This window comes from Mytilus trossulus, chromosome 3, assembly GCF_036588685.1.
Source record: "Mytilus trossulus isolate FHL-02 chromosome 3, PNRI_Mtr1.1.1.hap1, whole genome shotgun sequence".
NCBI classification, from domain to species: Eukaryota; Metazoa; Mollusca; class Bivalvia; order Mytilida; family Mytilidae; genus Mytilus; species Mytilus trossulus.
Genome location: NC_086375.1, coordinates 4,369,935 through 4,389,154, shown reverse-complemented (window position 1 = coordinate 4,389,154; position 19,220 = coordinate 4,369,935). Strand labels below are relative to the sequence as shown.

At 31.9% G+C, this 19,220-nt stretch overlaps 1 protein-coding gene across 1 annotated transcript in view; it reads left to right on the top strand.

Moving 5' to 3' along the window:
* Nucleotides 1-19,220, top strand: part of LOC134710015 (solute carrier family 35 member F6-like) — a 20,964-nt gene extending 1,744 nt beyond the window's left edge. Inside the window, exons 2-13 of the mRNA XM_063570159.1 lie at nt 446-537; nt 1,964-2,031; nt 2,571-2,617; nt 7,399-7,460; nt 8,074-8,153; nt 8,771-8,906; nt 10,613-10,707; nt 11,401-11,445; nt 12,070-12,250; nt 17,384-17,466; nt 17,848-17,890; nt 18,333-19,220. Coding sequence (XP_063426229.1) covers nt 446-537; nt 1,964-2,031; nt 2,571-2,617; nt 7,399-7,460; nt 8,074-8,153; nt 8,771-8,906; nt 10,613-10,707; nt 11,401-11,445; nt 12,070-12,250; nt 17,384-17,466; nt 17,848-17,890; nt 18,333-18,526 — 1,126 coding nt within the window. The 3' untranslated portion in view covers nt 18,527-19,220. The remainder of the gene's footprint in view (nt 1-445; nt 538-1,963; nt 2,032-2,570; nt 2,618-7,398; nt 7,461-8,073; nt 8,154-8,770; nt 8,907-10,612; nt 10,708-11,400; nt 11,446-12,069; nt 12,251-17,383; nt 17,467-17,847; nt 17,891-18,332) is intronic.

Here is a 19,220-nt window from a genome sequence, read left to right as displayed (position 1 = left end):
TATTCTGTTTCTCGGGCTTTATCAGTGGAAGAATCACTATATTTGGTGTATGGATTTTTTGTTGGATGTACATAAAATTGAGGACAGAAATGAGGAATGACATCTATTATGTGTCAAAGAGACAACAACCCGACCATTGAGCAAAAAACAACAGAAGGCAGTGAAGGCCACCAATGGGTCATCCATCACAACGAGAAAATACTGCACCCAAATGCATGCTATAGATTGCCCCTAAACAAAAATGTGTACTAGTTCAGTGATGTCTGTCTTGCATGGTTCATAATACTGTGACTACAATTTCATAGAATATTGATAATAATCACTTATAAGTTTATGTGATACTTGTAATAAAACCTTCATGTTACAGACTTTTAACATGAATTCCATAAATAGTAAAACAGGTGAGACATTTTAGTGTGTACACACTTTTTATTTAATCTTACAGAGTAGAAGGATATCCTGACAGAAGTGCTAACAATACCAGAACAGTCCATGAATTTGATCATCCATGGTTCCAAACACTGATTATGTTCTTTGGTAAGTACATTGGGATCCTTTTGTCATGTTTGTATACCAGTCAAAATTCTGTCATTTTTTTTTTATAATTATCTCCCTTTAACAGTCTAAAAATAAGGAAGTACACTGTACACCACTAATTCATAGTCCCATTGCTTTCTATGTTAAATTCCTCCGTTTCAAGCAGGCACACCTCTTTTATTTTAAGTTCAAATAAAGTGGCAATCATTGCATTTCAAAGCAACACTTTATGGTGTCTTGTACTGAAAAAATCAACATACCTTGCATGGCATATAAGAAAGAACTGGTTCCCTGAACTTCAGATGTACCAAAACAGGTACTTCAGATCTGACAAACATACAAAATGTACCCTCTTTTTAAAATTTGGTGCAGTTTTTTAATATTTAAAACTAAAAGTCCAAAAGTGTTCTACAATGATCACCAGTCCTTCAGCTTTCATTTGATACCAAAAATACCTAAATATTCTACATATTTTGAAAGTTACACTCATGCGTAGGAACTATTTTGTGTTAAATATGTACTACACTTGTATGTGCTTTCTGGCCAGGCCTGAATTAGTGGTGTTACACCATAACTGAAGTATAAAAATACATCCTGTAAAATTAAATTGTATTTTCCATTCCAAGAAATTCAAGCATTTATCTCCAAAAGATGAAAAATACAGATTATCTAAATTGACAATATTATTTTAGTGAAGATCTTTGGCATGAAAAATGAAACACTTTTTTTGTACTAAGACTATACAAAAAGCACATGTTCATTTATTCCAAGATTTCATTGGAACGACGGAATCATTAATTTAATTACTTGACAAAATGTTAAAAACATTATTACTTTATATTGTTTAAATCACAAAATTGATAAGTTACATTGTATCTTCAAAATAGTATTCTTATTTGAATCATTAAATTTGAAACATGAATATACTTTGGGGGGAAAAAATGAATTACCAGTAATTGTATTCTACATTGATTACATGTAGTTATTGATCATTATTTCAATGCATGCAGCACACACAAAAAAAAGTGCAAAAGAAAACAAGATGAAAATACAATCAATGTTGATGAATAAAATTTACATGGAAACATTTGCAAAGACTTAAAACATAAGTAAAATGTAGAAAATCTCTCTGGTAAAAAAAGGTTTGTATTAGTCTTAGAGCATATTTCAATTTGCCATCTTAAAACTTAAAGAGGTATGAAATAAATCCATGAACCTCTGTTTTATTTACTTAAAACATCAAAAAGTTTTAGAGACCTGTCTAGTCTTGTAATACAAACAAATTGTTTTTTACCATAAAATATGAGTTCCCAAAGATCTCATTGAAAATTTGAATTCAAGAACCCTTGATGATGAAGTATGTACCTTCAAAATCCTTCTACATGTACTTTTTAGCTGATAATTGCAAATTTTGTTGTATTTTCAGGAGAAATGATATGTTTGGGTGGTTTTTGTATAGTAAGGAAGAAAGAAAGAGATAAAAGGAGAAAAGAGGTTAGTTTTTCTCAAAAAAACAATGGATAAAAAATATGGTAAAATATCCTGAATTGTGTAATCTATTTTGCCAAACATTTCTGAGGTCATCGTTGCCTAGTCTCCCTTTCCTACCAGTCATTGGTAATGCAGGAGGGTCTAGATTTGGGTTTTCTCATTTCTTTATATTTTTATACCCCATTTATTATGCCCCATTTATGGGCATTTTGTTTTCTGGGCTGTTCGTTCGTCCATCCATCTGTCCTGTTTTAGGTTCAAGTTTTTGCTCAAGGTAGATTTTGATGAAGTTGAAGTCCAATCAAGTTGAAATTTAGCATGCTAAGTACACATGTTCCCTTTGACATGATCTTTCTGATTTTAATGCCAAATAAGTGATTTTACCGCATTTTCAGGGTCCACTGAACATAGAAAATGATAGTGCGGATGGGGGCATCCATGTGATATGGGCACATTCTTGTTTATGCTTAGTAAGATGCTGAGTTAAACTTTGTTGCATCTAACTTAAAAGTAAAGTAAAGTTTATTTTTTTATATTTATAGTATGCTGAACAAAACAAAGATATGACAGATATTCCTCCTCAACCAAGGTAATTTATTTGTACCAATACAGCATTTGTATAGAAATACAAAGGATATGGTGTATTCATCCATGACAAAAAATTAGTACATGTTGTACATGTAAATTCACAGCAAACAAACCACACACACAATAAGCAAAGTCTGTTTAAAGCATAACCTACCCTGAACCATTTGACTGGGTTTTGCTAGAATATTATTAAGGTGGTACCTAACACTACAGGGAGTACTGTGTGCGCATGTGCTAGGAAATGGACGTCTAAATTGCAGCTCTCAAAAATATTTGGAACTTACAGCTTTTCTAGAGTAATAAATCCCGGAACTTGCTATTACATCAACATTTGGCTTACATTTGTCATTGTGTGTATGAAAATTACCAAAATATTTGATATTTCCTTGTAAATAAAATTATTTGTATACGTAAATTTTTGATTCACATTTGTACAGTGGCGGGAAAATTTATTTTCCATAAATGTAAACATTGTAAACCACTTCCGGTTTACTTTTTTTGTTTTTGTTTTGTTTTGATCGGCAAACAGAGTCTCTGTGATTAAATAGGTAATAATATCCTATCTATCTATCCTTACACCTTATATAATATGGCTTCCTAGTGTGTTTATCCTGTGTCCTTGAGTCGCCCAAGGAACGAAGATCTAATTTGTCATCAACTACTAACTGTCTTATTAAACATGTTATGAATGTGTATGAGAGTCACCATCCTTCTCTTCACTGATTATATTTTTATGACACTTAGACTCTGTCAAAATGTTTAAACATAGCTTAGTCGTGATTTGCTCAACATTTTTTATTTTTCTGAGCACCGTCAATGAGTTTAATATACAAAATAATATACTAGACTCCAACAAATATGAGGGTATCACTATCAGCCTTCAATGTGACACAACAATTGAGGTATCTACTCAGATTTATTACTGGCACTTACATGTGTCCAATTTTAAAAGAAAATGTGTTTTTGGCAAATCAGATCGCCACATTCATCTTTTGATCAGAATTCTTTTAAGCAACCAGGTTGAAACCAACCCTGGCCCATCAAACTTGAATGACTCCAGTTACCCATGCTCTATTTGCTCGCATGAGTGTACCTGGGACAGTGATGCCATTGTTTGTGATAATTGCGATAAATGGTGTCATATTGGATGTGTAAATATAAGTCCATCAATGTATGAAAAGTTTGGAAATTCATCAGCACTTTGGATATGCCCGATATGTGATACTCCTAATCACTCTAGAACCATTTTTCAATCATACCTCTCATCAGGTAATTCTATTTTGAACCCTAACTCATATTCAGTACTTTCAGATAGTTCAGATTTTTCCTTAAGCTTTAATATAAATGATAGCCATGAAAACTTTGGAGACCCAGTTGCTACATCATCACCTAAACCACCCGTGACGAAGCAATTAAGAAATAAGAATATTAATAGACAAAACTCATTAAGAGTTCTTCAGATTAATTTTAGAAGTTGTAAAAATAAAGTTCCTCAAATTGAAAATTTATTATCATCATCTAAACCAGATATTATTATTGGTAATGAAACTTGGTTAAACAAAGATGTATTATCTTCTGAAATTTTTCCAAACACACTATTTGAAGATGTATTCCGAAACGACAGGGTCGGAAAAGAAGGTGGAGGTGTATTAATCGCCATTAAAAAAGGTATTATTTGCCAAGAAGTATATAAAAGCAAAAATGTAGAACTTATTGCTGCCCAAATTAATATAACTGATACTAAATCCTTAGTTATTATTTCTGCATATAGACCACCAAATAAAAATGATATAGACTATCTCAAACAAATGATCATTGAAATTAATGAACTTAAGTTAAAATTTAAAAATTCCACCTTCTGGCTTGGTGGTGACTTTAACCTTCCAGACATAAAATGGCCTGAGCAAAATATATCTGGCTCAATGTATCCTATAGATATGCTTAACAACTTAGGCATTGAACAAATGGTTGATTTTCCAACTAGGAAAGATAATATACTTGACCTTTTCTGCACAAACCAACCTGCATTAATAACAAAAATAAAATCTATACCAGGTATATCTGACCATGATATTGTTTTAGTGGATGCAATCTGCAAGCCCCAAAGATCTAAACAATCACAACATAAAATTTATTTATGGAAAAAGGTAGACATTAAAAAGATAAAAGACGTAACATCTCATTTTATATCTGAACTTATATCTCAGACTAATGAAAATTTAAATATTGACCAATTATGGAATAAATTCAAAGAAGGTAGTAATAAAATAATAGATGATAATGTACCAAGCAAAATCACTAAATCTAAATACACCAACCCTTGGGCAAATAGGGATATAGACCATTTATGTAAAAAGCAACGTAAAGCTTACAACAAAGCTAAAAAAACTGGTAAACAAGAACATAAAGATAAATATAAAAAGTTAAAAGCTACTGCTCAAAGAGAAATAAGAAGAGCCCAGAGCACATATATGCAAGAAATAATTAGCCCCCAGTTAGAAGAAAAACCTAAATCTTTCTGGCAATTTATTAAAAGCAAAAAAACAGAAACATCTGGAGTGTCACCATTAAGAGGAAAGGATGGCTTATTGTATAGTGAGCCGAATACACAAGCTAACATCCTAAACGAACAATTTAAAAAGGCTTTTACAACCGAAGATACATCCTCTATGCCAAATAAAGGTACAAGTCCCCACCCCACTATGCCAGACATATTTATTAGTAATAATGGCTTATTAAAATTACTTAAAAACTTAAATCCACATAAAGCCACTGGCCCTGATAATCTGCCAGCATATTTTTTACATAATTTTGCAGAAGAATTGTCTCCATTTTTGACATTCTTTTTCCAAAAATCTATTGATACTGGTAAAATCCCAAATGATTGGAAGCAGGCTAATGTTGTACCTATATTTAAAAAAGGTGACAAGCATAATGCTATTAATTATAGACCAGTTTCATTAACTGCAATATGTTGCAAAATTTTAGAACATATTTTAACAAGCAACATAAGGAAACACCTTACAATTAATAACATATTAAATGATAGTCAGCATGGGTTTAGAAGCAAAAGGTCTTGTGAGACCCAACTTATCATCAGCATACAAGATCTTGCTAAATCATTGGGATATGGTAACCAAATAGATGTCATACTTTTAGATTTTTCCAAAGCTTTCGATAAAGTCCCCCATAAAAGATTAGCCCAGAAATTAGAATTTTATGGTATTAGAAATCAAAATTTAAATTGGATAAATGACTTTTTAGCTGACAGGCAACAGCAAGTACTATTAAACGGTGTAAAATCTTCAAAATTAGCAGTTGATTCTGGTGTCCCTCAGGGAACAGTTTTAGGCCCAACATTATTTTTACTCTTTATAAATGACCTACCCGAACATGTAACTTGCAATGCAAGACTTTTTGCAGATGACTGTTTATTATATAGAAATGTAAATAATAGTTCTGATGCACAATTACTTCAAAAAGATTTGTCTAGTTTAGTAAAATGGGAAGAGGATTGGCAAATGAATTTTAATCCTGAGAAGTGTTATGTAATTCATATTTCTAAAAAAAGTAAACCTTCAACTTTTGATTATATATTACATAATCATATTTTAGAAGCAGTAAAAGACAGCAAATATTTAGGCGTAACTATAAGCCATGATCTTGATTGGGGAACGCATATTGACAATATTACTTGTAAGGCAAATAAGACCTTAGGTTTTCTTCGTAGGAACTTAAAAAACTGCACACGTAAGGTTAAAAACCTTACGTACACATCACTTGTCCGTCCGGTCGTCGAATACTCTTCCCCTGTCTGGGATCCGTACAAAAAACAACACATCACTCAGGTTGAGCAGGTACAGCGTAAGGCAGCCAGGTTTGTCTTTAATGATTATAAAGACAGATCACCTGGAGCAGTTTCAAATTTAATAAAATCATTGGAATGGGAAAATTTAGAATCTAGAAGGAAGAAGGCTAGATTAACTTTGCTGTATAAAATAAATTGGGGGTTAGTGGAAGTTCCTAAGGACAACTTAACAATTTCTGATAGACGCACTAGGGGGAAACATAAATTTAGGCAAATATCCACAAATAAAGATTTCTATAAATTTTCATTTTATCCTCGCACTATTTCGGACTGGAACTCACTACCTGAAGCAATAGGTATGTCTGACACCCTGGAATCCTTCAAAAGTGGTATATCCACTCTAACACTTGAAGGATCCACAGCAACTTATTAAACTTTAAAGCCACTGTACATAATGTATATATGTTATTGATAACGATTTTTCTTTGTCATATTGTTTTTAAATTAAGTCCATATGTACATAGCACACAAGTTCCGGGAAGTTTTACACTCCTACCTAGGAGTCTACTCCCGTATTCGGAAGAAGAAGAAGAAGAGATAACTCTGTAAAATCAGCAGAACGTTTTAATGACGTTGTATTCTTAAGGGAATATTAAGCTTCTCAATGATCAAAATATGTGTTTGTCAAACTGCTATATAACCAGTGTGATATTTTTTATTAAACTTGGTTCAATTATTTATTTTTTTTGAATTTTTGTCAAAGGGTCAAAGCAAATACTTTGTCAAAATTTTAAGAAAATTAAACGAGCCAAATTAATTTTAGTTCAGGTGTTAGGTACCACCTTATAGTCAAATTGTTTCCTCTCAAATATTGTTAATTCTTGTACAATATTTTTGATACAAATTCCTTATATCTTCTAACCTTACCAGTTTTGAAAGGCACAAGGCATGTTATATAAATTTTATGTTTTCAGAATAGTACAGTTGATTGTAGCAGTACCTACCATTTGTGACTTAGTTGGTACATCAGTGGCTGGTATGTAATTGTAAATTAACATGGTTCCTTGTACTCAATACTAGACTGGTTATACTCCACTTACTGAGGCATGGGTAGAGTGATGCCTGTTGGTCAATTCTGTTCAGATAAAAAAAGTGTGGTATGATTACTATTGAGACAACTCTTCACAAGAGACAAAATGACACAGACATAACAACTATAGGTTACTGTACAGGCAGCGTAGTAAACTATGGAAGACATCTGTTCAGTAATCAATTTGTTGCCCCTTTCACTTTGTTCATGTATCTACTTATTTCCCTAAACCAGTAACAAGTTTTTAAGGAGAGTGTTAAGGAAATCTTATATATCTAATTGCATATAGTTGTGTTCTATGTTTATTTCTTTTTAATTCCATAAAGATTTTTCAGGTTGCCCATAGTAAAATATATTAATATTACTTCAGTTTTTATTGCTGTTTTTCTAATGCACTTTAATTGTAATGGTTGCAGTTGTTTCAAATATTAAAAAAAAAAAGTGGTATGAATTTAACATTTACAATTTATTTTTGCATTGAAGTCTTTTTATGATAAACGGATAAGATTAAAATGTGATTTTCAGTAGATATTGTGGTTGATTGGTTTATATTTTGTAGGAATAGGACTTATATATGTTGATGCTTCAGTGTGGCAGATGTTACGAGGTTCGATCATCATATTTGCAGGAATATTATCAGTAAGTTAAGGTAACCAAATCTACAAAAATTTGAATTACTACCATACTACATGTTCATTGTTTATATTTATTTACGGGTATATGATAAGTATGTGTCAGTGAAATTGCAACCCAAACAAAAGTGTCCTTACTACATGTCAATGTCTAAAATGCACAAAATTTGTGATTTTGACACTAATTTACCACCTGAAGCATATGTTGAGGCCAATTGTTTCAAAAACAATCAATACATTTCAACTTAAAACTTTCACACAATCTTACATAATGCTCTTGTACTTGTGCATTTTTTAATTTTCTATTTAATGAGATTGATTTCTGGACTTTTCTCTTTTAAATTATGAATGATGAACTTCCCTCATGAAAAACTTCTTCTAAACCAATGAATAGATTTAAGTCAAACGTTTGTTAGATTCTTCATGTCCTAAGTCCATTTTTTTTAACTTGTTGATCAGAATACTTTAGGTCAATCCCAAACAGAAACATGGGTTTTTCATCCATATTATAGGAGTCAACATCTCCAAATTTTAACTCTTTCTAAATAGAAATTGTATTTCATTCAAACATTTGCAGATTCTTTTTGACACAATATAAACTTAATGGATTTTTTTAATTTCTAGAAAATATTTTTGAAAAGAAAGTTACGAGTAGTACACTGGTGTGGTATGTTAGTAACAATGATTGGATTGGTACTTGTAGGATGTTCCAGTGTATTCAAATCTCAACATACTGCTGGAGGGTCTAAAACTATTCTAGGTATACATTATTATCATAAGAAAACTCTGAGTCAATCTTTTTATGTCATATCAAACAAACAAGCTCCTCACAAATACTTTGGGGAGATAGATTTTGTCAACCCCCACTGGCAGCTAACTTCACCCTCTCAAATGTAACGTCATATTTTGTAAAAACATAGAATATTAAGCTTAATTTATTTACTTAAGGGCATATCCAACAGTTTATTTCTAACGTTGAGAATTTTTTCCCTTTCAAATATTTCATTCTTCAGTTAACAGAGAATCAAATTTTGCCCAAAAAAATATATGTTGTCGATTTCGTTTTTCCAAAAATTACTGCTGAAAATTTATCATTCTTGCAATTTTGGAGTAAAAACGTTTTTTATTGAAAAAAAATAAATATGATTTTTTAATCAACATATACTTGTATAATTGGGCTCAAATTGAAGCAAAATAATTCAAGATTGTAAGAAAAATCTAACTTTACCATTTAAAGCATTAATTCTTACTCAAATAAAGCCAAAAACGTTATGATGGACCCAAACAACGGCAAGAAATTAACATTTGAAATGCACATTTTTTATATTTTGAAATATTTCTAACGGTGTCGATTTTGCCAAAGTGAGATATGTTTTTCTTTTAAAAAAATGGAACGTCATAACGTTTTGAAAAATAGTTGTCACCATACTCGTTTTTGAAAAAAAAAATTGAGTTAGATAATACTGTTTACTCAATCTCTCCCGTAAGCCTCACAAATTGCGCCAAAAATTAAGACGGTTTCGGAAAATAACGTTATATTTCCCCGCTAATTTTTCAAAGGCAGTGCGACGGTGTGGCAGACAAATGTATTTATACAATTTGACTTTGTTGGGTATTTGTCTCGATAGGACTCGTATCACATCTTCTTATTTATAATGTCCTTTGATGAAAGAAACCGCCCTTTCCAGACGGCCATAGCAATTCCAATGGTGATTCCGTTATGACGTCGTTGAAACAACGTTAAATTACGGGAAACAATAGACGACGTTTACGTTTGTTATTACCTCCCCTGAAACTGTTGGATATGCCCTTAAAGTATTGTATGTTCAATTCTTTTGATTAAAGGGAGGAATAATGAAGAATATGAAAGCTTAACTTCTTTCCCAAAGTATTATAGATATACATTCAATTTCTTTGATAGAGGATAGGAATAGCATTTTTAATCAAAGTCGACTACTTTAAGGTGGTACCCAGCACCTTCACAAAAATTAATTTGGCTCGTTTAATTTTCATAAGATTTTGACAATGTATTTACTTTGACCCTTTGACAAAAATATAAAAATTTCAAAAAATTTGAACCAACCATTTTATAAAAAATATACACTGCAGTTTGACAAACACTACTTTAGATCATTCAGAAGCTTTTCTTCCCTGAACTACACAATATTATTAAAACGTTTAACTGATTTTAAAGAGTTATCTCCCTGTAGTGTTAGGTATACTTTTAAAGTGTTGCCATTCTGATAATACACTCTTAGAACAGATGGAAATAACAAAATTCAATTCAACCTTGAGCTATCTCATATCAAATTGTTAACAGAAAAGTGTATACTTAACTCGAACTGAGTACAAAATACATAACAATTTTCATACTTAATATAATGGAAATAATGGATAAAATACACTGTTTTATACATGTATAAGGTTGAATTATATTATAACTTTCTACTTTCCAATTTGTTTTAGGTATTATATTAATTCTTGCTAGTCAAGTAGTCAGTGCTAGTCAGATGGTTATAGAAGAAATGTTTTTGAAAAAGAGAAGTCTCCATCCATTACAGGTTTGTGGCAGAAATTTTTTATCGAAATCTAATTATGAATACAAAAGCGGCTATGTTACTTCAAATATCAATTGGCTAAACTACTTGTCATTTTGGATATATGAAATTATTTATTCACAATATTCAATTGCGGGAAAATTTTTCAATTTTTTCCAAAGAAGGATTTAGTTTACCATAGCAAATAAAATTGCAGACCATTTGAAGTGTTGTTGTCAATTTGGAGTATTATTTTAATGTTGCTTTCATTTGCATTATTTGACAACCCTGCATACCAAGGTATCCACTTCAGGGACTATTGAAACGATTCACACAGGGGTTGGTTCACCACATGAAGTTTAATCTTATTAATAGGAACATTTAATATTGTTTTAAAAATTTTGACTTTCTTAATTAGAAATTAACTTTCTGTAATTCATTTGTTCTTATTCTGTTTGAACAGTTGAAATAAAAGAATTATTTATCACCAAGGCACCTATGACTTTAAAATGGAATGCAAAATGTATAACAAAACTTTTGTGAATTTTTGAGTTTCTTTCAATATATTGGATAAAAAAAGTTTAGTAGCATGTATTGTCATATCAAATCTTCTAGAGAAAAACTCAGGGATCACAATAGTAATTGATTTCAGATTTTGATAATTTATTTATTAATATTTTTGAATGATGATAAAAAAAATACTAATGTCTTTGACAGGTAGTTGGAACAGAAGGAAGTTTTGGTGCTCTACTTATGATAGCGGTAAGTCTGGCTAATTATTTTTAATAGATATTCACCCTATTTACAACAGAAATTATAGATATGTCAATCAATCTTATTGTACCTGGTCAAGTGGTCAGTTCAATTAAAATCTATATGAAAAGTTCTGGTCCAAAAATCTTGACCAACTATACTTTCCAAATGACCAACACAATTTTGATATTTTCTGCATCAACAGTTTTTTCGCCAAGGACCTCCAGGGGAAAAAAAGAGTTTGAGTAATCTGTTAAAAAGAGTGTCTTAAAAATAATTGTCAGAAATTGAAAAAAGGATTGCAAAAGTAAGAAATCTCATCATAGATAACAGGATCAAATTTTGTATGCCAGATCTTTATTATGTCTACAAAACCCACATCAGTGACGCTCAAATCAAAGAAATTAAAAGGGGCCAAATAAACAGATTGATAACACCACATTAGCAATTTTAGTTTCAGACATCTTTTTTTAAATATGACTTAGTTAAAATTTAACTAGATTTTAACGCTAGGAAATTTGAATTGCCCTTTAATGACCTAGAGTGGTTACTGGTATACACTGAGGCTATACAGCCCTCACAACGTTGGTTTATGAAAAATCATTTCATCGAAACCTTTTAAACGTTTTGTAGGTAGTTTTACCAGTGATGTATTTTATACCAGGATCAGATGTCAATAACAGTTACGAGAACAGTTTAGATGCTATATACCAGATATTCAGTGAACCAAGACTTTTAGTGTTCTGTCTACTTTATTTATTATCCATAGCATTCTATAACTACTTTGGATTGGCTGTAACTAAATCTTTAACAGGTATGTAAAATATGTAAATTGTATGGGAGGAGTCTTACAGAAGAAGTGTAAATTTTACGGGTGAGGCCTTTCAGAATATGTATAAATTGTATGGGAGGAGCCTAACAGAAAATTTGTAAATTTTATGGGTGAGGCCTTACAGAATATGTATTAATTGTATGGGAGGAGTCTTACAGAATAAGTGTAAATTTTATGGGTGAGGCCTTACTGAATATGTATAAATTGTATGGTAGGAGCCTAACAGAAAATTTGTAAATTTTATGGGTGAGGCCTTACAGAATATGTATTAATTGTATGGGAGGAGTCTTACAGAATAAGTGTAAATTTTATGGGTGAGGCCTGACAGAATATGTAAAAAAGAGGGACGAAAGGTCCTAAAGGGACAGTCAAACTCATAAATCTAAAACAAACTGACAACGCCAAGGCTAAAAATGAAAAAGACAAACAGAAAAACAATAGTACACATGACACAACATAGAAAACTAAAGAATAAACAACACGAACCCCACCAAAAACTAGGGGTGATCTCAGGTGCTCCGGAAGGGTAAGCAGATCCTGCTCCACATGTGGCACCCGTCGTGTTGCTTATGTGATTACAAATCCGGTAAATAGTCTAATTCGGTAGGTCACATTCATGAAAGGGAAGGGGATTGTAGTTACGACGTAAGGAACATATCCGATATCATTTGTGAAACGGTTATTCCATAACGGTCAACCAACTCGTGATGGCGTCCGTAAAATTTACGAAGGGATGATTTCAACTTCACCATTTGGCACTCTTGGTTTAATAGCTTCCTTGTGAGCAGTAACCCTCTATCAAGAAAATCATGATAGGAAATGCAAGCACGGGAATATCGTATCAATTGGGAGATATATAATCCTTATGCAGGTGCTGCTGGAATGTATAAATTGAATGGTAGGAGTCTTACAGAATAAGTGTAAATTTTATGGGTGAGGCCTTACTGAATATGCATAAATTGTATGGGAGGAGTCTTACAGAATAAGTGTAAATTTTACGGGTGAGGCCTTTCAGAATATGTATAAATTGTATGGGAGGAGCCTAACAGAAAATTTGTAAATTTTATGGGTGAGGCCTTACAGAATATGTATTAATTGTATGGGAGGAGTCTTACAGAATAAGTGTAAATTTTATGGGTGAGGCCTTACTGAATATGTATAAATTGTATGGTAGGAGCCTAACAGAAAATTTGTAAATTTTATGGGTGAGGCCTTACAGAATATGTATTAATTGTATGGGAGGAGTCTTACAGAATAAGTGTAAATTTTATGGGTGAGGCCTGACAGAATATGTAAAAAAGAGGGACGAAAGGTATTAAAGGGACAGTCAAACTCATAAATCTAAAACAAACTGACAACGCCAAGGCTAAAAATGAAAAAGACAAACAGAAAAACAATAGTACACATGACACAACATAGAAAACTAAAGAATAAACAACACGAACCCCACCAAAAACTAGGGGTGATCTCAGGTGCTCCGGAAGGGTAAGCAGATCCTGCTCCACATGTGGCACCCGTCGTGTTGCTTATGTGATTACAAATCCGGTAAATAGTCTAATTCGGTAGGTCACATTCATGAAAGGGAAGGGGATTGTAGTTACGACGTAAGGAACATATCCGATATCATTTGTGAAACGGTTATTCCATAACGGTCAACCAACTCGTGATGGTGTCCGTAAAATTTACGAAGGGATGATTTCAACTTCACCATTTGGAACTCTTGGTTTAATAGCTTCCTTGTGAGCAGTAACCCTCTATCAAGAAAATCATGATAGGAAATGCAAGCACGGGAATATCGTATCAATTGGGAGATATATAATCCTTATGCAGGTGCTGCTGGAATGTATAAATTGAATGGTAGGAGTCTTACAGAATAAGTGTAAATTTTATGGGTGAGGCCTTACTGAATATGCATAAATTGTATGGGAGGAGTCTTACAGAATAAGTGTAAATTTTACGGGTGAGGCCTTTCAGAATATGTATAAATTGTATGGGAGGAGCCTAACAGAAAATTTGTAAATTTTATGGGTGAGGCCTTACAGAATATGTATTAATTGTATGGGAGGAGTCTTACAGAATAAGTGTAAATTTTATGGGTGAGGCCTTACTGAATATGTATAAATTGTATGGTAGGAGCCTAACAGAAAATTTGTAAATTTTATGGGTGAGGCCTTACAGAATATGTATTAATTGTATGGGAGGAGTCTTACAGAATAAGTGTAAATTTTATGGGTGAGGCCTTACTGAATATGCATAAATTGTATGGGAGGAGTCTTACAGAATAAGTGTAAATTTTATGGGTGAGGCCTTACTGAATATATGTAAATAGTATGGTAGGAACCTTAGAGAATATTTGTAAATTGTATGGGAGGAACCTTACAGAATATATGTAAATTGTATAGGAGGATCCTTAAATATGTCAAATGTATGGGAGGGTTACAGAATATGTCAAACGTATGGGAGGGGCCTAACAGAATATGTTAATTTTATGGGAGGAGCCATACAGAATATATGCTAATTGAATGGGAGGGCCTTACAGAATATATGTTAATTGCATAGGAGGAGCTTTACCAAATTGGTGTTCTAGGTAGCTGCTTAAGATCTGTTGTGATGAAAGAAAGCTTAGAAAAAAGGGGAAGCAGCCATTTTTTGAGAGAGAAAAAAACCAAGTCTATTGACCTTTGACTACAATTACTGAATAAGTTATAATTCCATTAACAAAATATTTTTTTCAGAAAATATGGACAGGTGGAAAAAAGTCCTTTATGTTATTGAATTAGTCATGGTACAATCATTGGTGTCCTGCACTTCATGAGGTCCGAGACCACAATTGTCGTCCCTTGATTTTCGTTGTTCACGAATATAGTCCCTAGTGTTAACAGTGGGTTACTTGCCAATAATTTTTATATCCCTTCCAAATTTATTTCTCCATGTTTAATGCCTCAAATTGTAAGTAGGGGGGTGAAATTACACTGTAAAAAAATTTGGATTCAGAATTTTACAGGAAAGTAGTGATTTGGTCCAGCTGAAAAAGGTTAAAAAAATAGCACTTCGGAAGCTGTCAAAAGATTTCAAGACACCCTAAACACAAAATTGTCCATATTTTGAGTTAGAGGCGATGAAGTTTTCTATAATTTTGATATAATTTGTCCCAAAAGTAGTACAACACACTGTAAAAATTTCATTGAGAAAGCGCAGGTGGGATTTTTTAAATTTTTATTTATGTTCTAAAAGAAATGCACTACGAATTAATTGTGTTCTCGGACCTAAGAGGTGAAGTCTGTAAATATAGAATCTGTACTTTGGCAACTTCCCTAAATGATTTGGTGGTGTCAATTTGTCAAATAGCATGAAACTAAAGGATTTAAACTTTTATTTTATAGAATTTCTGCAAAAATGACCAATTTTGGCATTTTATGGTCAAAATAGGCACTTTAAGGCTTTTTCTATACTGATGCATACATGGCATCCTGACTTTCTATCTGACAGGTTTTCATGTGTCAATACTTGTGTTTCTATGCCTTTATCTAGTTCTTTTACTTGTTTATGAACTCAGAATCTACAGAAAAGAAGATTATTTCAGACAATATGTACAAAATGTGTTGTATAAATGACCCTTGACTAACGCCCTGTTTGGATGAAGTCAAAAGTGGGGTTCTTGGTACATAAAATTTGAAGTCCACAATAAAGACCTCACTAAATTTGTATCAAAAGCACTTTACAATGTCTATTGTACCTGTTCCATCTCACATAATATCTTTCTTTTCTTCTGTAGGATAGCAAGTGGTTTAAATATAAGCCTGTTGAGACTAAAATTGCATTCAAGTTTTTCATTAAAAAGGCAAAAATCTTTGTATCAGACCATACTGTCTGTAAGAAAAGTTAATTGCAAGAGCCTTTTTGTGCTCAGATTTGTTGTTTCATGTCACATGAGTATAGAAATGATAAAAAAGACACAATTTTTTATTTCTTATAGCCTCAATATGCATTTTTTAATGTAAATATGTGGCACGGCCTAAATTGACCCTTATTTTTTCCAGTTTTATTTGGCTTAAGACCCTTTTAAACTAACATGATATGTTATTTGTGACTTTTCTTTCCATTTAAAGTACATTTAATACATATGTAAGGATTATTTACAACCAAAAAGCTTCACAAATTTAAAATTGCTGGAAAATATTACATCTTCATGTAAGGCCCCCTTTCATTGAAAAACCTCAATTTTTAGGCCCAGGCTGATATAAATTTGACTTTTGAATAGTTATGCTAAGTCTGATAAATCAAATGAGTACTCTATTGCTTTTAGTACATAATAAATGATATATGAGGGCATTTAAAAAGTATTTTTTTGCAATATTTTAATTTTCAAAGCCCAAAATGTTGATAGTTGAAATTATTCAATTTTAAAGTCAAAATTTAACACGCAAAGATGAGTATAGAATCTATAATATATATCCTATTGTTATGAAACTTTGCAAGCAGTGTTATAATTTAGTAAGCTTTGGTCATACCAAGTTTTTTTAAGATTTGTCAACTCATTCTATCCTATTAGGTCCGAGACCACAATTGTCGTCCCTTGATTTTCGTTGTTCACGAATATAGTCCCTAGTGTTAACAGTGGGTTACTTGCCAATAATTTTTATATCCCTTCCAAATTTATTTCTCCATGTTTAATGCCTCAAATTGTAAGTAGGGGGGTGAAATTACACTGTAAAAAAATTTGGATTCAGAATTTTACAGGAAAGTAGTGATTTGGTCCAGCTGAAAAAGGTTAAAAATTAGCACTTCGGAAGCTGTCAAAAGATTTCAAGACACCCTAAACACAAAATTGTCCATATTTTGAGTTAGAGGCGATGAAGTTTTCTATAATTTTGATATAATTTGTCCCAAAAGTAGTACAACACACTGTAAAAATTTCATTGAGAAAGCGCCGGTGGGATTTTTTTTATTTTTATTTATGTTCTAAAAGAAATGCACTACAAATTAATTGTGTTCTCGGACCATGAGTATCCATTAGATAGTTTTAATATTGCATCCAAATTATATGAAGTTATATTTGAGATATGAAACAGCTCTGTAATAGTAATAGGTTGATTATATCTGTTTACTTTGTAGCTGTACACAGAACATTAATTGATGCCTGTAGAACTATATTGGTTTGGGTTGTAGATCTACTTATCTTTTATGCTTTTGACAAGGTATGTATTAACAAAGTACCAGTACTGCATCAACCAATAAAGGGAAATAACTCAAAAACACAGGACATAACAAACTCAAATACTGTGAATTCATCATATTTTTGGATACCAATTGTATGTGGGATACAGGTGAGCAACAAATTAATAATGATCAACTAACTACAAATTTTCTATACTCTTTTGTCTGCAGAGATTGGCAGAACCACAAAATCAAATATCCACAAAAATTCAAGACTCTTAATAGACTCATTCTAATTTACTTTGATACCTTTTTTCCAAGAAATACCAATGTTAGTTTTTGTTAAATTCTTTTAATTTTTTTTTCAGACAGCTAATCATTATACATGTAGTAACAAATTACTCATTTTATTCTGTTTTCAGGATTTTGGAGAACCTTTTGACAAGACATATGGACTACTTCAAGGTAATGCATCTGGCCTGTGATCTCATCCTCAAGGTCACCAGTTCAATCTCAGGCTATAAAATTGGTATTTGCTGCTTCATTGTCAAGCACGATATAAAATGAGAAGATGTGGTATGATTGCCAATGAGACAACTCTCGACCAAAGACTAGATGACATACATGCATCTTAATCCTGCATTCAGCAATTTACTAAACAAAAAACATGTGAAATATGTATACCATTATACAAAAATATGATCCTCTGTTTCTATAATATGATATTAATATTAACATGACTGTTGAAGTTTAAAATCAAGGGGTTTTATCCTTTTATAACAGACATGTCAATTTATCAATATGCTGCCAACAATATATTTGTCAACAAATTATTTGTTCAACTTGGAAGTAAAAGATTCCGTTAAAGTTATTAGTAACTTGATCAATTACTCTGATTGTATTTTAGTTGATGGATTTCTCTTCCTGCTGATTGGCACTGCTCTATATAATGAACTTGTGGTGGTTCCCTGTATACCTTGTTTGAGGAAACCAGTACCAGTACAGGAAGTAAATGTGGAAGCTCCTAACCGTGGCAACATACAATATGCTAGTGACTCAGATGATGATATAACAAGACCATTATTAAGGGATAAAAAATAAAAGTTGATGTGTTCAACAAACAAAATATTATAAACGATAAGTTTCTGATATAAACGTTGTTACATTGTCAACTTTGTATAAATATTTTTTTAATGATTTTTTTAACAAAAGAAAATGGAAAGAGGGATCCAACATGATGTATAGAGAGGATCATATAGCATTAGAAGATATACTCTTAATGATATAGTCATACTGTTAAAAGTATTATACACAAAATACTCAATATTGATTGTTTCCATGCAATATATTTATGCAATGTAAACTTTATCTGTGTTTAACCTATGCATATTTGTTGAATTTAATTGATAATGTATGTACATGTATATTCACATCTTTTCATGTTGGCCTTTTGATACTTTTAAAACAAGCCATATTCTGAAACTTATTTACCATTTGGAGCTTTGCACATGGTATAGACCTTGAGCTATTGTTAAAAACTGTATGCTTGCCCTTTCAATGTCTCCTCTGGTCTTATCGTATTATAAAAGAATCTTGAGGTTTTATAGAAAAAGAACGATGGATCAATACTCCATAAATAGGTCAAATAAATAAATGAGTAGAGAAAAATATAACCATAAAAAAAGTCTGAGAATAAACAGGTGCTATACATCTATATTTAATGTGTTGATTGGGTTGCTGCCTCATCGAAGTATCCCTATATTTTCTTTTTGTTAATAATGAATTGTGTAAATAA